The 23,303-nt window shown below is 47.4% G+C and overlaps 1 protein-coding gene across 11 annotated transcripts in view; it reads left to right on the top strand.

The window, feature by feature from the left end:
• Positions 1 to 6,159: 6,159 nt before the first annotated feature.
• The window catches only part of CEP170B (centrosomal protein 170B), an 89,484-nt gene continuing 72,340 nt past the window's right edge, over positions 6,160 to 23,303 (top strand). For 2 of the 11 annotated variants that reach the window (XR_014509531.1, XM_083433405.1), the window contains exons 1-3: positions 6,178 to 6,651; positions 12,543 to 12,679; positions 21,823 to 21,912. Coding sequence is in view for 10 of the 11 variants with exons in the window: in XM_083433405.1 (XP_083289531.1) it covers positions 12,575 to 12,679; positions 21,823 to 21,912 (195 nt within the window). In the remaining variant the exon portion in view is untranslated. Of the gene's footprint in view, positions 6,652 to 6,784; positions 7,000 to 7,225; positions 7,246 to 9,964; positions 11,893 to 12,299; positions 12,680 to 21,822; positions 21,913 to 23,303 lie in introns of those variants that run through there. The other 9 variants (XM_083433413.1, XM_083433410.1, XM_083433412.1 and 6 more) reach the window with 8 other exon arrangements.

The raw sequence follows: 23,303 nt of genomic DNA, 5'->3' as shown, positions 1-23,303 counted from the left end.
TCAGCGGTATCTTGGGAGATCTGGAGGAAACAAATGAAAGATGTCTGGGAGGCGGGAGCAGCAAAAAGCAGGGCAGGCTCTATTAGGCCGAGTGAGGTTGGTGCCACAGGTCTTGGGCACCTGGCAGGGACGGCACTGCTGAGTCTACAAACTTAGCCTTCTCTCCCTAGAGAGACTTGCCTGGCTCCCACACTGCAATCCTTCAATGCCAGGTGAAAACATTTTTGTCCTTCACATTCAAAGCACATTTCTCCTCTCAAATAATTCCAGGCACTGTAGTGTGTTAAGGTTTGCGGGGAAGTATAACTGCAAGTCAACTGCAATGCCCAGAATTCTTTGAGGGGAAGAGGAATGTGTTTTGAATGTGCTGTAAAAGTATAGTGTGCGCACTGCCTTAGCTTGTCAGCCAGGTATCTCTTTTCTGAATGTAGAGGAATTTTTTAGGCTGGAAAAAAACAAAACCTTGGTTCATGAATGTTAGGAGCAAGCCAGCAATAAATCACACAGAGTATAAAAAGTACATTCTTTATTAGAAGAAACAAGGTCTGTTCAGGAGTGCCTAATGAGCAACTTTTCTCTGGTAGGTCCCGCCCCTGTGAGGCAGTTGTGGAGGCTGAAGGTCCCCACCTTCACACAGGTGCCTAAATCTGCCCCCCCAGGTCCTTCCCAAGTAATCTGAGACTATGCTGGCACACCTGCCTTTGCTCCTCCCACTTCCTACCTCTCCTTGTTATGGAAGACCAGGCGTGAGGGTAGCTGGTCGCCAGTGGCGTAGCGTGGGGGGTGCAGGGGGGGCCGGCCGCACCGGGCGCAACATCTGGGGGGGGGCGCTCACACTCGCAGTGCTAAAATCAGTGCTAAAGTCCACGGGTTAGGGGGTGCAAATTACTTGCCTTGCCCCGGGTGCTGACAACCCACGCTACGCCACTGCTGGTTGCAGCAGGAGGGGGACACCCATCCTTCTTCACCAGCCTGACTCATCTCTGCCTTTTGGCTTCCCTCCCTCAGCTTCTGCCTCTGATTCTTGACTTCTCTCTGCCACAGGGGCGTAGGAAGGGGGGGTGGGGGGCATTCAGCCCCGATGCCATCATGGTTGTTTTTTTGTGACAAATTATCAACGAACAATTACTGGCCTACTAGGGCAGTTCATAAAAAACGTTTTTTTGAAACTACCCGCTCCAAAGGTCTCATCTTACTACACTAGGGATTATATAGCTATATCTGAAATCTCATGCATATCAGTTAATATCTTGACCCTCCTCCACGAAAATAACGGTTTACTTGGCCGTTTTTATAATAAATAATAATAATAATAATAATAATAATAATAATAATAATAATAATAATAATTTATTATTTATACCCCGCCCATCTGGCTGGGTTTCCCCAGCCACTCTGGGCGGCTTCCAAAAGAATATTAAAATACTGTGATACATCAAACATTAAAAGCTTCCCTAAACATTTATATGTCTCGAAGGCTGAAATTTCAAATCAGTGGAGCCAAAACACAATCCATCCTATAGATTTAAGTATCTGTCCACAGTCGCATACTTGTTATCAGGGACCCAGAATCCACATCCCTTTGTAAGAAAATATGAAGTGACGTAAAACCATTTTTTGCAGGCCAAAAACCCCCACAATGTGTGTGTGTGTGGGGGGGGTGACAAGAAATTTTCCACACTGGGTACCACCTGACCTTCCTACCCCCCCCCCCCCCGGCTCTGCCATAGACTCTTCTGGCTCACTAAACCCTGTTACCTCTTCAGCTTTCAACACCTCCTTCCTGGGTTCTGAGCCTTTCCCCCCTCTGTATCCAGCCAGTCCATGACAATGAAGCAGAATTTCTTTTCAAATGTATGCCACCCCAAGGACAGAAAATTACAACTCTTGTTTATGTAGTGGTGTTAATGAACGCCAGTGATGCTGTCATGCATATCATAGGGAATGAATAGAAGAGGTGGTCCTTTTTTTGGGGGGGGGGGAGACCAGATTTCAGTCGCCTTTAGCACTTCTCTGAACTTCCCTGAGAAACTGCACTACGTGACAATGAGAGATTTGGTAGGTCAATTTTACCATCAACAGACCTGAGATCTTCTGGTATCAAATGACCATCTTCTCTATCCTCCACCTCCCATCAGCCAACACAATCTCCTCAACATGCAATCTCCTCAACAAAGGATTTATTGACTAGCCACTTAAACAGCATTAAGGAAGCAATAATTTGATGATACGCCTTGATGTTCAATGGGGTTTGGCAAACCAGAAAACTGCAGAAGACTGCTCTAGTGACTGCCTGTTCATTCTTAAAGCAGGGGTGCTAAACCCAGACCCTGAGAGACATTCTCTAGTATGAAGGGTGCTTCCAGACAGGTATTTATTATGGGATTATTAGGATGCGGGTGGCGCTGTGATCTAAACCACCAAGCCTCTTGTGCTTGCCAATCGGAAGGTCAGCAGTTCAAGTCCGTGCGACGGGGTCTTGCTCTGTCCCAGCTCCTGCCAATCTAGCAGTTCGAAAGCACACCAGTGCAAGTAGATAAACAGGTACTGCTGAGGCAGGAATTTAAAACGGTGCTTCTATACACTCTGGCTTCCATCATGGTGTTCCGTTGCGCCAGAAGTGGTTTAGTCATGCTGACCACATGATCCGGAAAGCTGTTTGTGGACAAACGCTGGCTCCCTTGGCCTGAAAGCAAGATGAGTGTTGCACCCCATAGTTGCCTTTGACTGAACTTAACTGTCCAGAGGTCCTTTACTTTTACCTTTTACCTATGGCATCAGTGCTCATCATGACTGCATGGTTTGCAGCATTTATATGACCGTGTTGTCTTCAAAATGGCAGCACATATTTTCCTCCCATTTAATCCAGATTTACCCTGGGGGCGGGAATCATATATATATATGACCTAACAACGGTTGCTAAGAACCCACTTGTGATATCTCAGCGACCCCTCGGCAAATTAAGCCCCTGTCTAGAAACTCCCTAAGGGAGAAGGACAGTGCAAGCCAATGCGTGTTTATGAGGAAATGAGTCCCACTGTGTTTAAATGAGGTTTACTCCCAGGAAAGTCTGCAGAGAGTCACTGTTGTAAAGAACTCTTGACTGTGTTGGCTTCATCTTTACCACTAGGAAGCAGGATACAAACAGCCATCTCAAGGAGGACCACCAAAGGAGGACATTTGCCAACACTGCAGTTCATTTTAGGGCTTACTGAGTGACCTTGGCAGAGTCCCTGCCCCTCAACCTCGCCTACCTCACAGGATTGTTGTGGGGATCAAATGAGGAGGAGGACAACCACGTGTGCCACTTTGAGCTCCTTGGAGAAAACAGTGGGATATAATTGCAATCAACACATTTTCAACAAACGCCATCAGAGACTAAAAATAATAATAATACACACAAACATATGAGTTACTTACAACTATTCCCTTTGTTATAAACATGGCATCTTTTGTTAACAAAGTGTTTGCATAGATTTGCAAACCCCAAAGATTAGCCCAATCCCTCCTTGATCGCTGTTAAATACATTCCGTCAAGGAGTATCATTCCAAGTGATTCTGTCACAGGGCTCGGCTAAGTAACTTGATTTGAGAGGAATTCCAACCTGCTCAGCTAATCCCGGCACCAGATCACTGGGCCCAAAAATATTCTCCTAATTAGCTGGATGGCAGCAACATCAAGGCTGCCTACCTGGTAGCACTATGGCACTAAAGGAGATCAAGGCGCTGCGATAGTCAGGAAAGCCCCTCTGAATGGAAAGGTGATGGGAAAGCAAAGTGCACAAGCCCCAATAGAAAAGTCAATTATCTAAGCTATCTGATTTGGCTGTGGCTCATATGAAGCTGGAACTGAAGATGCCAGGGTGTTAAAGGTAAAGGTAAAGGTACCCCTGCCCGTACGAGCCAGTCTTGACAGACTCTAGGGTTGTGCGCTCATCTCACTCTAGAGGCCGGGAGCCAGCGCTGTCCGAAGACACTTCCGGGTCACGTGGCCAGCGTGACAAGCTGCATCTGGCGAGCCAGCGCAGCACACGGAACGGCGTTTACCTTCCCGCTGGTAAGCGGTCCCTATTTATCTACTTGCACCCGGAGGTGCTTTCGAACTGCTAGGTTGTCAGGCGCTGGGACTGAACGACGGGAGCGCACCCCGCTGCGGGGATTCGAACCACCGACCATGCGATCGGCAAGTCCTAGGCGCTGAGGTTTTACCCACAGCGCCACCCGCGTCCCCTGCCAGGGTGTTAGGCGCATGGAAATGCTTGAAACCACTTTTCTTCGATTTCTTCAGAGACCCTAAAAAGCTCACTGGGTAACCTTGGGCTGTTCACTACCTCTCAGCCTCAACTACCTCACACGGTTGTTGCAGAGTTCCAATGAGGAAGAGGAAAGCCGTCTACGCCACCTTGAGCTTCTTGGGTCTCCCTCGGGAGGTGGTGGACTCTCCTTCATTGGAGGTTTCTAAGCAGAGGTGGGATGGCTGCATGGATGCTTTAGCTGTGATACCTGCATTGCAGGGGGCTGGACTAGATGACCCTCAGGGTCCCTTCCAACTCTGTGATTCCACGTGGATGGATGCCAAGCATGCATTTTAAGGAATGATTAACCACCCCAGCTGATCCATAGATCTTTTGGCGCCAACTTTTTCTAGGTCACAATACCAACTGCAACGGTACGGAGCAGGTGGCGCTGTGGTCTAAACCACCAAGCCTCTTGGGTTTGCTGATCAGAAGGTCGGCAGTTCGAATCCCTGCGACGGGGTGAGCTCCTGTTGCTCTGTCCCAGCTTCTGCCAATCTAGCAGTTTGAAAGCACACCAGTGCAAGCAGATAAATAGGTACCGCTGTGGTGGGAAAGAAAAGAGCATTAACATGTGCTCAGGCTTCTGTCATGGTGTTCTGTTGCGCCAGAAGTGGTTTAGTCCTGCTGGCCACATGACCCGGAAAGCTGTCTGTGGACAAACACCGGCTCCCTCGGCCTGAAAGCGAGATGAGCGCCTCAAGTCGCCTTTGACTGGACTTTACCGTCCAGAGGTCTTTTACCTTTACTTTACCAAGAGCAACACAAAGTGGTGTGTAGAATTATTAACAGGTAGAAAGGTTTGCTTACCCAGCCAAGACAAGAGAAAATGCTTAGCAGTGTTCAAAGGTGAGAACTACACCAGCCCTATTTATGATGGTGACCCACCACAACCGATGAATGTATGGGGAACAGAAAAAACTTAAGATGAACTGCTGGATTATTCCCGCACACCCTTTCACTGACCTGGATCATCCTCCAGTTTTCTGGCAGCTAGCAAAGGGGGCCGCATCCTGGTTTTCATAATAGATAGATAGAGTGCCAACTTGACCCCACGATCGTGGGTACCCAGCCCCTTCATGGGGAATTTTGTGGGTACCCAGAGCCCCTGCACCCAGTGGCGTAGCGTGGGGGGTGCAGGGGGGCCCGGCCGCACCGGGCGCAACATCTGGGGGGGGCGCTCACACTCGCAGCTCTCTGCCCCTACCTGGCTCACTCACTCTCTCTCACTGCAGTGCTGGCTGTGCGAATCTGATCTGAGCCGCCGGGTTGCCGCCCACTGTGGAGGGGGGGGGGGCGTGCCAGGCGTGAGGTGCGGTGCGGAGAGAGAGCGAGGGACTATCTGGGGGGGGGGGGACAATGCAGCGGGGGGGCGCAAATTACTTGCCTTGCCCCGGGTTAGGGGGCGCAAATTACTTGCCTTGCCCCGGGTGCTGACAACCCACGCTACGCCACTGCCTACACCTACGATAGATGATAGATAGATGGATAGATAGATAGGAGCCAACGACCAGGGGCTGAGGTCCCTTCGCGCTCACCCCACCCAATAAAATATTTGAGGGGCTGGGCTCCCCCAAAGTTAATGGCCAGGCCTATTGCCATTCAAATAGTGTGGGAGTGCGGTGACATGTGGTTGCTTATGCGCGGGAGGGGGGGGGGCAGAATAATATTTTATTCAAGTTGGCGCTCCTGGAAAGCAAGAAATGGCACCTCTCCTCTCCCCCCCAGCTTCCAGTCTCGCCGCTTAGGGCTCAAAGCAGCAAAAGCAACGCGGCCGCGTGCTCCTCCTCGCCGAGCCCGCCCCCGGGGCGCTCGGCTCCGCTCCGCTCCGCCCTGCCGTCGCAACCAAACTCCTCACCAGCCAAGGGAGGGAGAGGGAGAGACGACGGGGAAGCCGCCGCCGCCGCCGCCCGCGCCAAGCCGCCGAGGCCGCACGGGCGCGCACGACGCTTGTGCCACGGAGAAGCCTCGACGGCGTCACCTGATCTAACCTGGCGGCTTGGCTGCCGGAGGAGGCAGCCCGAGAGGGAAGGGCAGGGCTGGGCTGGGAGTACCGGGAGGGGTGGAGGGAAGGGAGAGAGAGAGAGAGGAGGAGGAGGGCGAGGGAAGCGAAGAGCCGCCTCCTGACGTCTGGAACCTGCTGTGCAAGTGAGCGCAGGCGGCGGTGGCGCTCCTTGTGTCCTCCTCCCCGGGGCGAGAGAAAGGACGATCCCTCGGTGCACGGCCATGGCAGAAGCCCAGCAGCGCCGGATCCGGAGAGGCTAGGGGAGGCTGACGGTGCGCCCTGGGGCTTGGATCGGGCGCCCCGCACCTGGCGCAGCGCTGGAGGGCGGAGAGCCGGGGGCCGCCACGCCGGGTAAGGCTGCGCCGAGTCAGGGGTGGCGGCGGTGGTGGTCGGGGCAGGCGGAGCCCACCCTCGGGGAAGGCGGGCAGGCCGGCGCGCAGGTCCGCCCCGCAGACAGGAAACAGCTGATCGCGCCTGCTGGGCTTCGGCCTGCGGCCTCCGGAGGCGCAGGGAGCACCTGGCCGCGTTGCGATGCGCCTTGCCAGCCCGGCCGGGTCAAGGGCCTGCCTGTCTGCGGGGTTGGAGAGCCGGGCATGCGGGGACTGCACAGGAGGAGGAGGAGGGAAAGGCGCGCTTCCCCCTGCTGCAGGATCGGGGCTGGGGAGAGGAGGTGGGGATGGAGAGCAGACCTCTGGGAAGGTGATTATTATTATTATTATTTTATTATTTTGAGGGGGGTGTATAGAATTGGTGGAGCTTGGCCAGGCCCTCCCTCCCCATCTTTCTCAGACACAAAAGGAGGTGGGCTTGCTGCTGCTGCTACTGAGGCCAGATTTTGAATGGGAGCGGGTGCATCTATGGGGACAGAGGAGGGGGAGCATCTCAGATGGGGGAGGTGTCATTGAGAGATGGCCGCTGGTGCAGCAAGTACAGAGCCCAGCCCAGGTAAGGGAAGGGGAGGCCAAGCAAGGAGCTTGTGGGTGGATTGTGGCCAAGTCCTCTCCCAAATGAGGTCCCCGGAGCCTTGGAGGGGGTCTCAGCTGTTGGATAATGGGGGGGGGGGAATGTCAGTGCATCCAGCGTGGCAGGTAGGAGGTTCCCTTTATCTCTCAATGACGAGAGAGGTATATAAAAGAGCAGAAGGCCACTTTGGGTAGGGACTGGCGGAGAGGGATCAATAGAGCTGGAGGTTTCCTCTTCCTCCTCCCGGATTCTTTCCTACCAAAATAATACCACCCCCCTTCCCAGGGATTCACACCGCTCGCCAGCTTGGATTCCTGCTGCAGCCCCAGACTTCTTCCTAAACAAAGAGATGAAGGGTTGACTTATCTATCCACAACACCCTGGAGGTTTGAATGCTCCCCCACCCCTCGAAAGAGAGACAGATTTATCCGACTGACTGGCTGACGGCTTTATTGTTGCACCTTGGGTAGGGCTGGTGGCGAAGCTTCGGATTCCCCCCCCCCCAATCCTTTCCTTGGGTGTGGATAGCTGCTGGCAGTCGCTTTGTAATGGTGGCAAGATCTGGGAGGAATCGCCTGGCTCAGCCAGTTGAACTGGCATCTGGTAGCACCCCAAACGCTAACCATCTTTTGGAGCTGGTTTTTCTCCCTCTTGCTTGTTATGTGTGCTGGCTTCTCTCGTTCTCCTCCTCTTGTAATGCTTTTCCCCCAATCACACGCTTCATCTACTAACCCCTTTCCTCTTCTCACCCCTTCCTCCTCCTCCTCCTCCTCATTTCTCCTCTTCTTTTTTTAAAGCCTGCAACAAAAAGAAAACGAAAAAAAAGAATCAGGTGGCTTATGGTGGGCTCGATCTGTGGGCCTGGCTTGTGTGTTTTCCTTTAAATCTCCCCCTCCTGCTGGCAAAATGTCCATAATAAGCATTAGTTGTGGCAGAATCTGCTGCTAAGGGTTAGGGCGAGCTGATTAAAGCTACAGCCGCCGAGCAAAAGAAAAATGAAAAACGTGGGGGGGGGGGGGCGGAGAGAGAGAATAGAGTTGCAGGCTTCAGTCGCTGCTCTGACTTGTGTCTGCTTTTGTGGGCCAATGGGGGCTCTTGCCCAGAGTGTTTATTCCCTTCCTCCTAGCAACAGATGCCAACATGCCCCTGCAGCTCCTAGCATGCACTGGAAGAGGGAGTGGGAAAATGCAGCGTGTGAGGCCTGGGTTTCAGCAGTTTCCCAGGAAAGGGCTATATAGCTCAGGGGCAGTGCATCTGACTGGCATGCAGAAGGACCCAGGACCCATCCCTCGCATCCTCAGGTGAGGCTAGGAGAGACCCTGCCGGTCAATTTAGGCAGTGAGTTAGATGGACCCGTGGCATAAGGCTGCTTCTTAGGTTCATACTTAGCTTTCGCATAGTGCTTCGTGAATGTTCAAAGCACTTGCATGAAAAATCCAGCATTGCAGAGGGTTGGGCTAGGTGTCCGTCCCAACTCTACATTTCTATGAAAACGTAGTGCTAAGGCTAACCTTGCATCAGTGCAAGCATTTGTCCTTGTGCAACAGGATGGCCCCCTTCTCTCTCTCTCTCTCTCTCTCTCTCTCTCTCTCTCTCCCCGGTGTGCCCCATAAATTTGCTCTGGTGGTTCCTTGTGATTTTGCAACAGTGTGGGGTGTGAAAGTCCTGTTCTGCAGGTGCAGTAATTTAGTTCACTTCAGCCCTTGATTCGTAGTGTCTTGCGAATCCACCTAACAGGAAGGGAAGTTAGCAGATAGATCCAGCACCTTAAGACAGCAGTAGCTGGATAGCCTACGAACAAGAGTACTCATTCAAAAGTGTACTTACTTCAGTCATTGAACATTGCATGGTATGCAGATGGAGGCATGGGAGGGGAGCTGCTTTGAATTAAGTGAGGCGCAAAGGGAGCAAATTTACAAGTGAAATCTTCCATGCAGGAGAACCTTCCTTCCTCTATCAGCTCAGTGGTGAAGCAACCTTTTCCCTTGATATGTTAAGGTGGGGATTTATAAAAACTAGGAAGTTGGAACATAATAGGCTTGACACTTATTTCCCCGCCCCCCCCCCCCCACTTTCACAGCAGCCTAACACACAGAAACATCTATTTATTACCTTTTAAAATAAGCATCACCCGTCAATTGTTTTGGACATCTTGCACGTAAAATATATATTTGCTTTTCCCTGACCCATAAGATTGGACCAGATGTCTGTCTTTCATCTCTGTTTTTATGACACTTTAGAAATTGCTTTCGTATGTTTGGATTTTTGTGCGTACTTAGAGGTTTTGAATATTCCGCAGTTTATAAGTGCTTTGAAATAAACAAATGGGGTTTATTTTAAGCCTTGAACTCTGCACCCCAAGTTGCTCAGGACAGCACACAGGGTCTCTCTTCCCCCAGTCATAGAATCTGAAGGGACCATGAGGATCATCTAGTCCAACCCTCTGCAACGCAGGAATCTTTTGCCCAACATGGAGATTAAGAGGAGTCTCATGCTCCACCAGCCGAGCCATCATTTATAAGCCAGAACATTGGAAGCTGATTTATAGTGAGTCAGAACACTGGTCCACACTGGTCCCACACTGTCACCAGCTCTCCGGGGTTTCAGACTGAGACCATTCCTACCTGGAGATGCCAGGGATTGAACCTTCAACCTTCTGGATGCAAAGCAGATGCTCAGCCACTGAGCCACGGCACTAGGCTAAGAGCTAGTGACAATTCCAGGTCACCGAATGAGCTCCATGACTGAGTGGGGGTTTGAGCCCAGCTCCCTCCAGTCAGTCCAACAGTCTTCACCAAGAATGAGATGGGTTGATCAGACTACAGCTCCCATTACCCCTACCTGTTGGCTGTGCTGGCTGGGGCTGGTAGGACTTGCAGCCCAACAACAGCACCTGGAGATCACAGGTGCTCCATCCTTGCTCTAATCACAGGTGTGGAGATAAAGAGTGGGAAGAGTGCTGAATTCCTGTGTGTTAGTCTGCGGTTAAAGGTGTAGGATCAGGTTATAGGTCAAAACTTGAAATGCCTCTCTGTACTTTGGTTTTCCCTAGAGCAACAAGTGGGCCTTCCAGGTGAGGCGCAGGTGGTAAGCAGGAAGGAAGGCACTCAACTCTAATCTATCCCAGAGACATAGACTGGCTTGTTCCGTATGACCTGCTCTGCCTGTTTCCGTGTGTGGATGTTGTGCACGGAATTCTGTGAGCATTCTGTGTTTTCCTCGCCTCCTTTCTCCTTTTGTGTTCAGCTTCTTGAATGCTTTGTGCATGTAAATCCTCCTAGCACTGAAAGTTCAGCATGGCCAAGAGAAAGGCTGCTTTTAAAAAAGTCTATAAGACAGAGGTTTTCAACCTTTTTGAGTCCATGGCTCCCTTGACTAACTACATTTTTTCTGTGGTACCCCTGCGGGGCCTAGGAGCCCAGTTATGTCGTTCCTTGCCTGGGGAGTCAGCAGCCCTTTGCCCCTTTTCGAACACCCTGCCTTGGAGAGTGCTCCCTCGGCCTCCTCTCTTCTCATTGGGAGTCCTCTGGGCAGCCGCAGCTGCCGCCCCTGGTCTCTGAGCTGCTCCCGCTGCCCCAAAGAGAGGTGCCTCCTCAAATTTCCCCACAGGGGCCTGGGAAGGCACCATTCGCCTGCGGAGCTTGTAGCCAGGGCTGATGCAACAAACAGCTGTGCAAGCCTTTGGGAGGCAGAGATGCGAGGGGGCATCAGAGGAGCGAGGGAAGGAAAAAGGGACAGAGGCCAGGGTTGCCCGTGGCACCCCTGACCATCATTCAAGGCACACTGGTTGAAAACTACTGCTCTAAGGTGTTCAAGACCCAAGCTCAAGGGCTTTTAAGCATGATTCCAGGCTTGATGTCTGGTGGGCTTTGGCTTCTACTGAACTTCCTGGGCTTTGAGATTGTCATCGGAAGCCCTTTTTCATGTGTCACCTCTGAGGATGGTGATGAAAGAAGGGGCCATTTCTGCCCACCACTGATACTCTCCTTTGAGAGGCCCTCCTGGTGCCAACTTTGCCATGTTTCAGTGCCAGGCAAAGTCTGTTTTTGTTTTCCTCGGCAATCGGACATCACCAGTGGGTGGATCTTTTCTTCCAGTGTTTTTAATAGGCTTTTTATTCTTGCTGTAAAAAGTCTTGCTTTTCAGGACTTTTTGTTGTGGGAAGTGGTTTATAAATTCAGCAAACCTTTGTTTGTCTTCCTGGTTGGCTTTGGGTGGATATTTTCTCCATTTCCCTTTTATAACAACTATGTGAACTACCAGTTGGGAGGCTCCCTGGCTCAGTGGTAGAACATTTGCTTTGCCCACAGAAAGTCCCAGGTTTCTTCTCGAGCATTTCCAGGTTGGGAAACTTCCTGGTCTGAAACCTTGGAGAACTGGTCTTGGTCAGCAAAGAATGGGGCTGGGGAATATCTGGATCTCCAAATGTTGCCGAACTGCAGCTCCAAATTTCTGCACACCTGCACCTGGGGGACCAGAGGTGGGCAAAGGCTGCATTAGGATCTGTACTGTTGGTGCATCTCTGGGTGATTTTGAAGTAGATCCGCAGGGAATTCTGACTCCCAGTTATTTAACAATGCCAATATCAAAATATCTAACCAGGAGCGGGTTTTTGTGACTGTGAGCTCGGTTCATAGAATCATAGAATCATAGAGTTGGAAGAGACCCCAAGGGCCATCGAGTCCAACCCCCTGCCAAGCAGGAAACACCGTCAGAGCACTCCTGACATATGGTTGTCAAGCCTCTGCTTAAAGACCTCCAAAGAAGGAGACTCCACCACACTCCTTGGCAGCAAATTCCACTGTCGAACAGCTCTTAATGTCAGGAAGTTCTTCCTAATGTTTAGGTGGAATCTTCTTTCTTGTAGTTTGGATCCATTGCTCCGTGTCCGCTTCTCTGGAGCAGCAGAAAACAAACTTTCTCCCTCCTCTATGTGACATCCTTTTATATATTTGAACATGGCTATATCATATCACCCCTTAACCTCCTCTTCTCCAGGCTAAACATGCCCAGCTCCCTTAGCCGTTCCTCATAAGGTTCAGTTTTGGTACCCACAACAAATTCCTGGGCTCAGGATGCTTTAATCCTAAATGCATGCTCCAGTTGATAGATATTTGCGTATTAGTAAAAAGCAAAGTAGATCTTGAAATCCGCTCTCATATGCTGTGGTAAAGGAATTAGTGGCCATGCTTTTTGTGCTCCTAACACTTGACATGGTTTGTTTGCCTTTGTTGGTCCACATTTTTTTCCTGGAATTTTTTTCTCTCTCTTTCATCTAGGATGGTGAAAAGTTGAAGTGCCAAACACCAAAATGAGTGTGACGTCATGGTTTCTGGTGAGCAGTGCAGGCATTCGCCACCGGCTCCCTCGGGAGATGATATTTGTGGGCAGAGAAGACTGTGAGCTGATGCTCCAGGTAAGTGATTATGCCTCCGTTCTCATAATTAGCACAACTTGGGTTTTATCTCTGAAAAAGAGCAAGGACACACAACACCCCCTCATACATTTAGAGCACTTGTAGTACACACTTTTTAACAGTTCTGGAGACCTCGGGAACTTTAGTTTGCTAAGGCTCCTGACTTTACTGTTGAAGTAGTGTGAGTGCTTCAAATACTGATTTTTCTTGAGACTCCAAATGCAATAGTAGAACTTAGCATGTGCCCCCAAACTGAAAATGTTATGGGTCTGTGTACAGAGCGTATCTGAGTGCTCAAAATTTGGTGGTATTCGTAGTTGCTCTATTTCTATAGGGACAAAGACTTTTAGCATGGTGACACCAGCGATTTGTTCCTGTTGGAATTAGCTTGGCACCTACAATCCTGGTATTTTATCACCTGCTGAAAATGTTTCTTTCTTTCTTTTCATTTCTTTGAGAGTTTTTACAGAATTGATCCAGGAGTGGTTGTTTGCTCTGTATTTTTTAAATTTTATTTAACTTTTTTATTTTGATGGTTGTTTTGTATAGCACCACAATATATACATACATGCATATACATGTGTGTGTGTGTGTGAGAGAGAGAGAGACAGAGAGCGAGCGAGCGCTGGAGGTTTATAATTTTTCTTACAATATAAATAATTAAACATTATCCCCGTATTTCGGCAGGGGATAAATAGTAAGACTGATTGACTAGGAATCTGCCTGAGGCGCCTTAGTAAAACTCATGAGTTAGATTAGCGAAAGGTAGATTAGGATTTATGGGTAGATCTCTGGGCAACCGGAAGTAGATCAGCAAGGATTTGTGACTTGATGGTTCTACAGTGGTAGCAAAATAAACGCCGCCCCCCCGCAAGCGAAGATTCTTCATATGAATATTTCAGTTCTGTATTTGTTTAAATCACTGGTTCTTTATCTTTTTTCATACCCTGCCCCTGGGCTCTGTTGGAGGAAGGGTGAGATTCATAAATACAATAAATAATAAATTAGGATAAATTATGCTGAGCACCAGGAAGAACCAACTAGATCAGGCCGATGGCATATCATCCAATTCTCGCGTGGCCAACCAGGTGCCTATATAGGAAGCTCAAAATAAAGGAAGCTGCGTGGAAGGCAGAGAGTGTAACCAGACATGGATTTTTGTGCAGCAGGACTGGGGCTGGGCGATAGCTGGTTTTCAGCTTCACGATATATCACCAACTAATGTATTTTCCCAGTGATCAAAACTGCTAGAAAGAAAACCTTGAGGGAAACCTTGTGTGAACCAGCAGTGAAAGAGTACAGAAATTTTGATTTCTGGCGTGATGTGGTGGCTTGAGTGTTGCACTTCGAATGGGGGCAGCCAAGTTCAAATCCCCTCTCAGTTGCTCAGCTTATTATGTGATGTTGGGCTGCTTGCTGTCATTCAGCCTAATCTACCCCATAGGTTTGTTAGGATAAATTCTCTGTGTGTGTTGAAGAAGGGCCTTTGATGAGCTCCTTTGGAAGACGGGACAGTATAAGAATGAATGGATTAACACCGTTCAGTTGATTCAGCACTTCTTCATTCATCTTTATAACTGTTCCATTCATCCAAGCAAGCATCCCAACTTGCATGTGTAGCTTTAAAAAAAAAAAAGTATTTGTAAGTTGGGTGCTCAGCATCGTTCTTCTGCACACATTCTGTACTTAACCCTTGCTTGCTTTGATTTCATCCATGAATTTAGATAGGTCGCTGGGGGAAATATGGAGCCTGGAGAAGATGGTAGTCTCGAAGCTTGGGTATTTAAATAAATTTTGCTGTTGGGGAAAAAAAGTTTAATCTTTCAGGAAACCTTCTGGGCCTACTTTACGGCTTGGAAATACTTAAAATATTTGTGAGGATTAAGAAGCACGTATTGCTGAATTTCAGGTTGTGATTAGAATATTTAGGGGAAAACTGAGCATGCATTTGCTCTTTTCCTGGGGGAGGGGAGTTAAGTTAGGTGCTTAGCGCCTGTTGCAGGCTGAATTCTGCCACTCTTTGTGTGCCAGAAATGCAGTGGGGTGTCTGCTTTGAGTGTTGTATTTAGATTTGGAAATGCTCCTAGACTTGCAGAGATCGCACATGTCCACTCAGTGTTCCGGGCTTGTGTGCTTGCGCCAAAAGATCAAGTCATGGGTGCCAGAAGTTCTGTGGAGGGGATAGGCAGGTCTCCCTCAAATAGTCTGTAGGTGCCGTAGGCTTACCTTAAACAGGCTTACTAGGGAGTAAGCCTCATTGAAACCAATGGAACTGCACAGGACTGGAGCTGCATGTCTTGCATTTATTAGGGATCCAGTGAACAAGAGCATAATGATGCCCAAAGAGCGTGTGTGTGGAAAGTTTGTATGCTGCAAGAGGAATTGAAGGTTAGATGCATGTTAGAAGCCGCTTAACAAATGGGTTGTTTTATGTCCTGCTTCTGTTTTTGTGTTTTCGTTTTGCAAATTTGTTTTAATGGCTATTTGGATTTTCAAATTGGTGAGCTGCCTTTGCTGTTGTTCCTAAGGCAGGATAAGAATATTCTGATGCAGAAGTTAAGTATTTGGATAAGGACTTTATACTGTGTCCTCATACTTTGTCCATATAGCTTAGTGTTGTCTGCACTGACTGGCAGCGGCTCTCCAGAGTTTCAGGCAACGAATATTTCCCAGCCCTACCTGGCGAAATTGAACCTGGCACCTTTTGCATAGAATGCTAAGCAGAAGCTCTTCTCCCAGAGATTAAAGATTAAAAGATTCCAAAGATTAAAATTACCCAAATGCACTAGGATGCTTTGATGCCACCTGTGCTGCAGCTGACAGGTATGGGAGCATCCCAGGATCATTGGTTAGGGCATCAGACTGGAAGACCAGGGTTCAAATCCCCCACTTCGCCATTGTGCTTGCTGAGTGACCTTGGGGCAGTCCCTGCCTCTCAGCCTAACCAACCTGTCAGGGTTGTTGTGGAGGATTAAATGAGGAAGTGGAAGGGGAACCATGTGAACCACCTTGAGCTCCTTGGAGTAAAAGGTGGGATGTACCGTATTTTTCGCTCTATAAGACGCACCAGACCACAAGACGCACCTAGTTTTTGGAGGAGGAAAACAAGAAAAAAAATATTCTGAATCTCAGAAGCCAGAACAGCAAGAGGGATCACTGCGCAGTGAAAGCACCAATCTCTCTTGCTGTTCTGGCTTCTGGGATAGCTGCGCAGCCTGCATTCGCTCCATAAGACGCACACACATTTCCCCTTACTTTTTAGGAGGGGAAAAGTGAGTCTTATAGAGCAAAAAATACGGTAAATGACATGGCATGGCATGAAATGAATAAATTAATAAAATTGCCCCCAAAGCCCTTATCCCATCCGTGAGCCATGATTGACGGCACAAAGGGGGAAAAGGAGCGATACAAGTTGGACTTTTTTCAGTGGGCAGCCTGTTGACTGATAGAGAAATATGTCTGCATATATGCATATTTTTTTGAGCACAAGGGAACTGTGTGCCCCCCCCCACTTTTCATCCAGAAAAACGATCTGTGCCATTGTACGTAAAAAAAACCATTTATTTCAAATTATTACCTTTCATTCTCGCTCTAAAGTCTCAAGGCAGGTTGCACCAGTTTGAGATGCCACATCCACCTCCTGGCTTTGCTTCCTTGTTTATGTTTGGAATAGCACATACCATGCAATTAATTGCCCAATGAAATATAGATAACTTACCCTTTAAGCAGTAGATTTGGAGGGGATGCAACTCATCAAATGCCACATCCATTCCTAAACGACTGCAGCGCCTTTTTGAGAAGCACCAGCTGGCTTGAAATGATAGCTTTGTATTTGGTTTTATATATTTTGTCAAGTGTTGTTTTTTAAAAAAATAATATTTATTAAATGTTTAATAGTTACAAAAAGAAAAAGAATAAAAAAGAAAAGAAGAAACAATAAAAAGTTTAACAGACAATACATCAAAAATAAAAGGAAAAAACAATACCACAGAACAACAAGAAAAAACTAAAACATTTAAAAACACATTCAAATTTCATTTCTTTATCTTTCATATGCTTGTTTCCTCGACTTCCTCGCGCCTCCCTTTTTTGTATTCTAGTTCAAATTAGCTGGTTCAACAAATCCTTTCCCTCTTTCTCAATTTTTGTTCTATAATTTATCCTAACACAGTTTAACTTTAAATTTTCCACTTTAGCGCATTAACAATTAATTTTTGTATAATTCTTAATAACACTTCTGCTAAAACCATATAACTTCATTCCAATATTCTTGTAACAGTCAAGTGTTAGTGCTCTTACAGCACAGTCCTAACCAGGCCTACTCAGAAGTAAGTCCCCCGTTGAAGGACCGTGGAGCATGTGAAAGACATCTCCCTGTGACCTTTGAGAACCAGGACGCAATACTGAGGGATCCTGGCCTGGAGGGGCAAATAGTATTTCCTGGAGTAAGGCAACTCCTTCCGTTTCTATGAATTGCACAAGAAACCAAGGCTACGAGTCAGTGTAAAATCATATTCATTCATGTCGGCACATTCCCCTCAGCTTCTCTGGGAAACATCGTAGGGTTTTGACACCCACTGCCCATAATGCACACTTTCTCCCTTCAAGGTGTAGTTTTTTCAGCTGATAGTAGCTTCCTTTCGATGGTGAAGATAACTCACAACAATTATAGAAGGGTGTAAAATGTGTGTAGAGAGAGAGGACAGCGGGAAGTTTCTCTCCCTCTCTCGTAATTCTACAGCTCGCAGCCATCCGCTGAAACTGAATGGCGGGAGGTTCAGAACAACAAACCCCTGTGTTGCAAACTTGACACAACAAACAATACAAGCAACATGAAGACCAGATAGCACTGCAATTCTTATTGCATGATATGCATGATTTAGTACAACCAAAACACAATGTGTACACTTGTAAATTCTCTAATATATTTGAAAAAAAATGAACACACGTCTGTCCATCTTTGAAAGTCCGTAGAAGTATAATAAGTCTATGGTTGAAACAAAATAATAGATGCTGTCCTGTGGGCTAAGCGGTAAAACTTTTTAAAGGCGTTCATGGTGCTGAAGTGAATACAGTGGTACCTCGCAAGACGAATGACTCACAAGACAAAAAACTCTCAAGACGAAAGAGTTTTTCGTTTTCTGAGTTGCTTCGCAAGACGGATTTCCCTATGGGCTTGCTTCGCAAGACGAAACGTCTTGCGCCTTTTTTTTTAAACCGCCAATGCATTCCTACGGGAAACCATCAATACGCAGTGGTGCTTCGCAAGACGAAAAAACTCGTAGAACGAAAAAACTTGCAGAACGAATTAATTTCGTCTTGCGAGGCACCACTGTAACAACGTAGGACAGTGATCCTGGATAATCTGACTGTTTCGCTGGAATCTTCTTCAGCACAACCCATAGATTAGAAAAATGCACATGGAGCAGTGGTCATGAGGATATTTACAAGTTTACACATTGCGTTTTTGTTGTACTAAATCATGTATATCATGCAATAAGAATTGCAGTGGTATCTAGTATACTGGTCTTCGTGTCGCTTGTTTGTTGTGGCGGGAGATTCAGGACAGGTGAGGAACGGCTTCTTCACACAGCGCATAGTTAAACTGTGGAGTTTGCTACCACCATAGGCACCAACATGAACAAAATAAGTTACCCTTTGCCTGGAGGGCTGGTAGCTCTTCACCCCTTTTTGAACACCCTCCCTTGGGAGTCCTCTGGGTGGCATCAGCGGCTGTTGCCCCTGGTCTCTGAGCTGCACCCTCCTTCCCCCAAAGAGAGGTGCCTCCACTTACTGCCCCACAGGGGCCTGGGAAGCACCCCCCCAGTCAGCCCCAGAGGCACCATTCACCTGGGGAACTTGTAGCCAGGGCTGATGCAACAAACAGCTGTGCAAGCCTTTGGGAGGCAGAGACGTGAGAGGGCATCAGAGGAGGGAGGGAAGGAAAGAGGGACAGAGGCCAGGGTTGCCCGCAGTGCCCCTGACCATCCTTCAAGGCACCCCAGGGTGGCACAGCACACTGGTCAAAAACCACTGTCAAAGTGGTTGACAACACATTAAAACATCAAATAGAACAGTCCAGAATAAAACAAATTCAAACTTCAAGGAAAATAATTCAGATCCTCCTCTACGTGACATTTTGCTTTCCCCAGTTGCCAGCCTGGCATCCAGAGATCTCCACTTGGTCACAATTGGACCTGTGCCTGCCGCAAAAACTCGCCTGGCACCAGTGGTGTAGCGTGGGGGGTGCAGGGGGGGCCGGCCGCACCGGGCGCAATATCTGGGGGTTAGGGTTAGGGGTGCAAATCCACGGGTTAGGGGGTGCAAATTACTTGCCTTGCCCCGGGTGCTGACAACCCACGCTACGCCACTGCCTGGCACCTAGCTAATTTCTAATGCTGGCCAAATAAGGGCCTGGAGGGACGCAGCTGGCAGCTAAACCTGTGCTTCCCATGCCACTGTAGCAGCATGCTGGATGAGACAGATAGCTAGGCTAGAGGGCAGGCAGTGTCCCATAATGTTTATGGAAAGGAGCTCTCCATCACTTAACAACTTCTGTTCCTTTGGCTATCTCCACTGTCGGAGGCATTGTGGCTCCGAATACCAGTTTCTGGGAATCGCAAGTGGGGAGAGTGTGGTTGTGTTAATGTCTACCTTGCAGGTTTTTCACAGGCACCTGCTTGGCTGTTGTGAGAACAGGATCCTGGCAGACCAGATGGGCCATTGGCCTGATCCAGCAGGCTCTTATGTTCCTGTATTCAGGGCTTTTGCATTCCTAACAAACCTTCCTTGCATCCATTTTCCCCCATCCTGTCAGTTTGGCGAGTGGTGATGGTGCTGGGGCCCTGGTCCTGCTTCTGGGTTGCGGCAAAGAAATAGAAACACTTGCTCAGCACCTGCGAAGCTTTAATTGCACATTCAAGGAGTGCCCTATTAGAAGAAAACATGCATAGCGGCTTTGACTAACTTCCTGTTTCTGTCCATTTATTTAGAGAGGGTCGGCAGGGTGCAGATTGTGTCAATGTTTACCCTGCGCAAATTAGAAGCTGCAAGTTCTCATGTTAGGAATTTATACAAAGTCCTTTGTGTGCACCGGGGGCTGCTATGTGCTGTGAAGTGTGAAGTCCCCCTAAAACACACAATTAAGTAACATGGCTCTGCTTTTTGACATTTGTTTTGTTTTGGTGTAGCCTCATTCTTAGACAGATGCAGATGAGGTGTTAAAACTCTGGACTAGGGATGTTGTAAAAGGGAGCAGAAATTACCTGTGCTCTCTTGTTTGCCCTTTGTCCAGAATGGATCCAGCGAATACAATTGGCATTTGCTGCTGTTGATATGCAATTGATGATGTACCCACCCCCCGGCCCCTCATTTGTATTGCATCTCCTATGCATTGAAATGAATGGCTTTTGCATTGGAATGAACTGCCTGGAAGAATGTAATGATTACATAATCAATTACATTTCAGGTTTATTTCTTTTAAACTTTATTTACCAAAAATTATATACCGCTTGATTGTAAGAAAAACCTGTAAGGGGTTTATAAATGTATAAAACAAAACATTAAAACTATTGATAAACAGTTAAAAACAGGTATTTGGTGATAACATTCCAAAAATGATTAAAATCTACAGTAGGGAAAAAGAAAGAAAACACATACAACTTCTACATGTTCAGATAGACTTGCTTAAATGAAAATGTTTGAAGCAGGCGTTGAAAAGAGCACAGGGAAGGTTCCTGCCTAGTGTCAATTGGCAGGGAGTTCCAAGGTTTTAAGTGCTGCCACGTTAAAAAGATTGATGTCTTACAAGTGTGGACCAATATTATGCGGCACTTGTAACAGTGCCAGTTCTGCAGATCGAAGCAGTCTAGTGGGCATATATTGGGTAAAGAAATCCAGCAACTAAACTGGCCCCTAACTGTAAACAGCTTTATATCCTGATAACTTTGAACTTGCCTTGGTAGCAAATGGACTACCGGTGCAGATTTCTGACAGGGTCTCCCTCCTATCAGCAGCCATGTAGGCGCAGCCTTAATTGCACTAACTGCAGCCTCTGGGTTGAGCCCAACACCAAGCTCATTGCAATAATCTAGCCTTGAAGTCACCAGTCCCTGAACAACTGTTTACTATCTCATCTGCTTTTCTTGGGTCCCTGGCTGCTGTTGGACTACAACTCCCATCATCTCTAGCTAGCAGGACCAGCGGTCAGGGATGATGGGAGTTGTAGTCCCAACAACAGCCGGGGGAACCCAACTTTGAGAAACACTGGTAAGACCTATGCCGTCACACTGGAACAGGTGCCAGGACTAGGCACACACCCTAGCAGGTAATGTTGTATGTTGCCTTGGGTGCCCTTGGAACAAAGGGCACTGCTCCTAAATTATGATAAATATAGGTCAGTTTACTGACTCAGTAGGTACATTTCCCTCTTATGTTGAAGAAGTTTCTCCTGCTACATTGCTGCAGCTGTTAGAGCAATTTCTTGTCTTGCAGAACTGACATGTATAACTCTGCCTTCTTGGAGGAAATGTGGAGCAATGGGAACGTACAGTCATATGTGGTGGGATTGTCTGTTAGTTAATGAATTCTGGAAACAGATCGGAATAGAAATACTGGGAATTGTGGGTAGGAAGGTGGAAATATCTAAATTAATGGTTCTTATTAGCCTGAGTAGCACCGAGTTAGTAACAAAAGAGGAATGTAAACGGGTAAAATTGATGGTGATTGCAGCCAGACAGGTTATAGTGAGTAATTGGAAAAATACAGAAGAGCTAGGGGTGAACCAATGGAGGAAAAAATGGAAAAATATTATAATCTTAGAATATCTAACTGTGAAGATACATAAAATGAAAGGGTTTAAGGTCATTGAGAAGGATTGGTTTGAGAAGATCTTGAATTATTTGGGTAGGTTTGAACAATTTGGGGCAATTAAAATGTTAAAAGTTAAATAAACCTTGTGGAGGGAGTAGTGTTAAAGGTATATAGAATTGTACATATGTTTGATTTGAGTATGTTATTATTGATTATGTATACCCAATGTATCAGACACCTGGGGGGGGGGGCTTTCATTGTTTGTCTTTTGGTTGTTGGTAAAAAAATAAATAAACAATTATTAACACAAAACTCTGCCTTCCTTCCCCCAGTCTCGCAGTGTGGATAAGCAACATGCCGTCATCAACTACGACAAGGAGAAAGATGAGCACTGGGTGAAGGATTTGGGAAGCTTAAATGGGGTAAGTAAGGAAGTGGGCTGCTGGATGGCTTGGCTTCATTCCCGTTGGTGTTTGGCTGCGTGTTTCCATTTTCTTTGCTGGGAGCGCTCCAGAGACCTATGTGCTGATGGCGATTGAAGCATCTCAACGCGAAGTCAGTAGGGTTGGTGCTAATTATGGAAGGACAGTGAGCCTATTTTGGTGGAACCCCTGGGTATAATGGATTGGCCAGCCCCAGCTGTACCTCCATAGATGCTTCATAGTGTTTGCTAGATCTGCCAGACGTTCAGTTTTTCTCCTCTTCCTCCTCCTGTTATGGAAGGTCCGCAAAGGCCTGAAAGACATTTTGACTGGTAGCAATGCTGGCAAGGGTTGTTCTGCTTTCTCGTGGATTGAAACAAGACTTCTGAGTTGTGTCTTCTGCTGTAGAACTTAAGAAGAACTTGCTGGATCAGGTCCAAGGACCATCTGCATTCAGGCTTCTTATAGGCATCTGGTTGACTTCAGTGAAAACAGGATACTGCCCTTCAACTGATCCAGGAGAGCTCTTCTTCTTATGTTCCTAATTGACGTATTTCAGATATTTCTGTTGTCCAAATTAAATACTATCTATCTGTATTACGACTCGCCTTGTATTAAGGTACTTGGCCTTACCGGCAGCTTCATTTGTAATTTTAGTAGAAAGTTTTGGGTTGCATTCAATCTGCTGGCCCAAGGATTACTCCTTACTCACAACCCTCTGGAGCAGATGTCATTGCACAAGCCCTAAAAGTAGCACAATAAGTTCATTGAATACTGCTTATTGCTTTCTATGTGCATAGTTTTCTACAGAGTATCTGCGCCCGCTGGTAAGCAATAAAACAGGCATAGGCAAACTCCGGCCCTCCAGATGTTTGGGACCACAATTCCCATCATCCCTAGCTAACAGGACCAGTGGTCAGGGATGATGGGAATTGTAGTCCCAAACATCTGGAGGGCCAGAGTTTGCCTGCAATAAAATAAACAGCAGCATTTAAAAAAAAACCTTTTGGGCTGTTAGAAAGGGAGGAATTCCATCAGAAAACATTTGGAAGTTTTTATCGCTAAAGAAATAAGACCTGACCTCTGAAATAAAGGAAGACAACTTTTCAGAGAAACCATGGATAAATCAGAGGTATTGTTGGTGGTAAAGTATATAAACTTTTGAAAACTAAATAAACACTTTAAAAAAAAAAAAAAGCTTTTCGGAGAAGTGAGCTTTGAAAAGTTTTCAATGGCATGAAATGAAAGAACTGAGGGCTGAGCTTCTTGCTGAGAAGGAGTCTGACTTTATAGATCCTGTAAGGAAGAGGACCCGGGTGGCGCTGTGGGTAAAAGCCTCAGCGCCTAGAACTTGCCGATCGAAAGGTTGGCGGTTTGAATCCCCGCGGCGG

This window comes from Podarcis tiliguerta (genome assembly GCF_965153285.1).
Source record: "Podarcis tiliguerta genome assembly, chromosome: 1".
NCBI classification, from domain to species: domain Eukaryota; kingdom Metazoa; phylum Chordata; class Lepidosauria; order Squamata; family Lacertidae; genus Podarcis; species Podarcis tiliguerta.
Note: the sequence above shows the minus strand (reverse complement) of the source record. Positions and strands in the feature narration are given on the sequence as shown.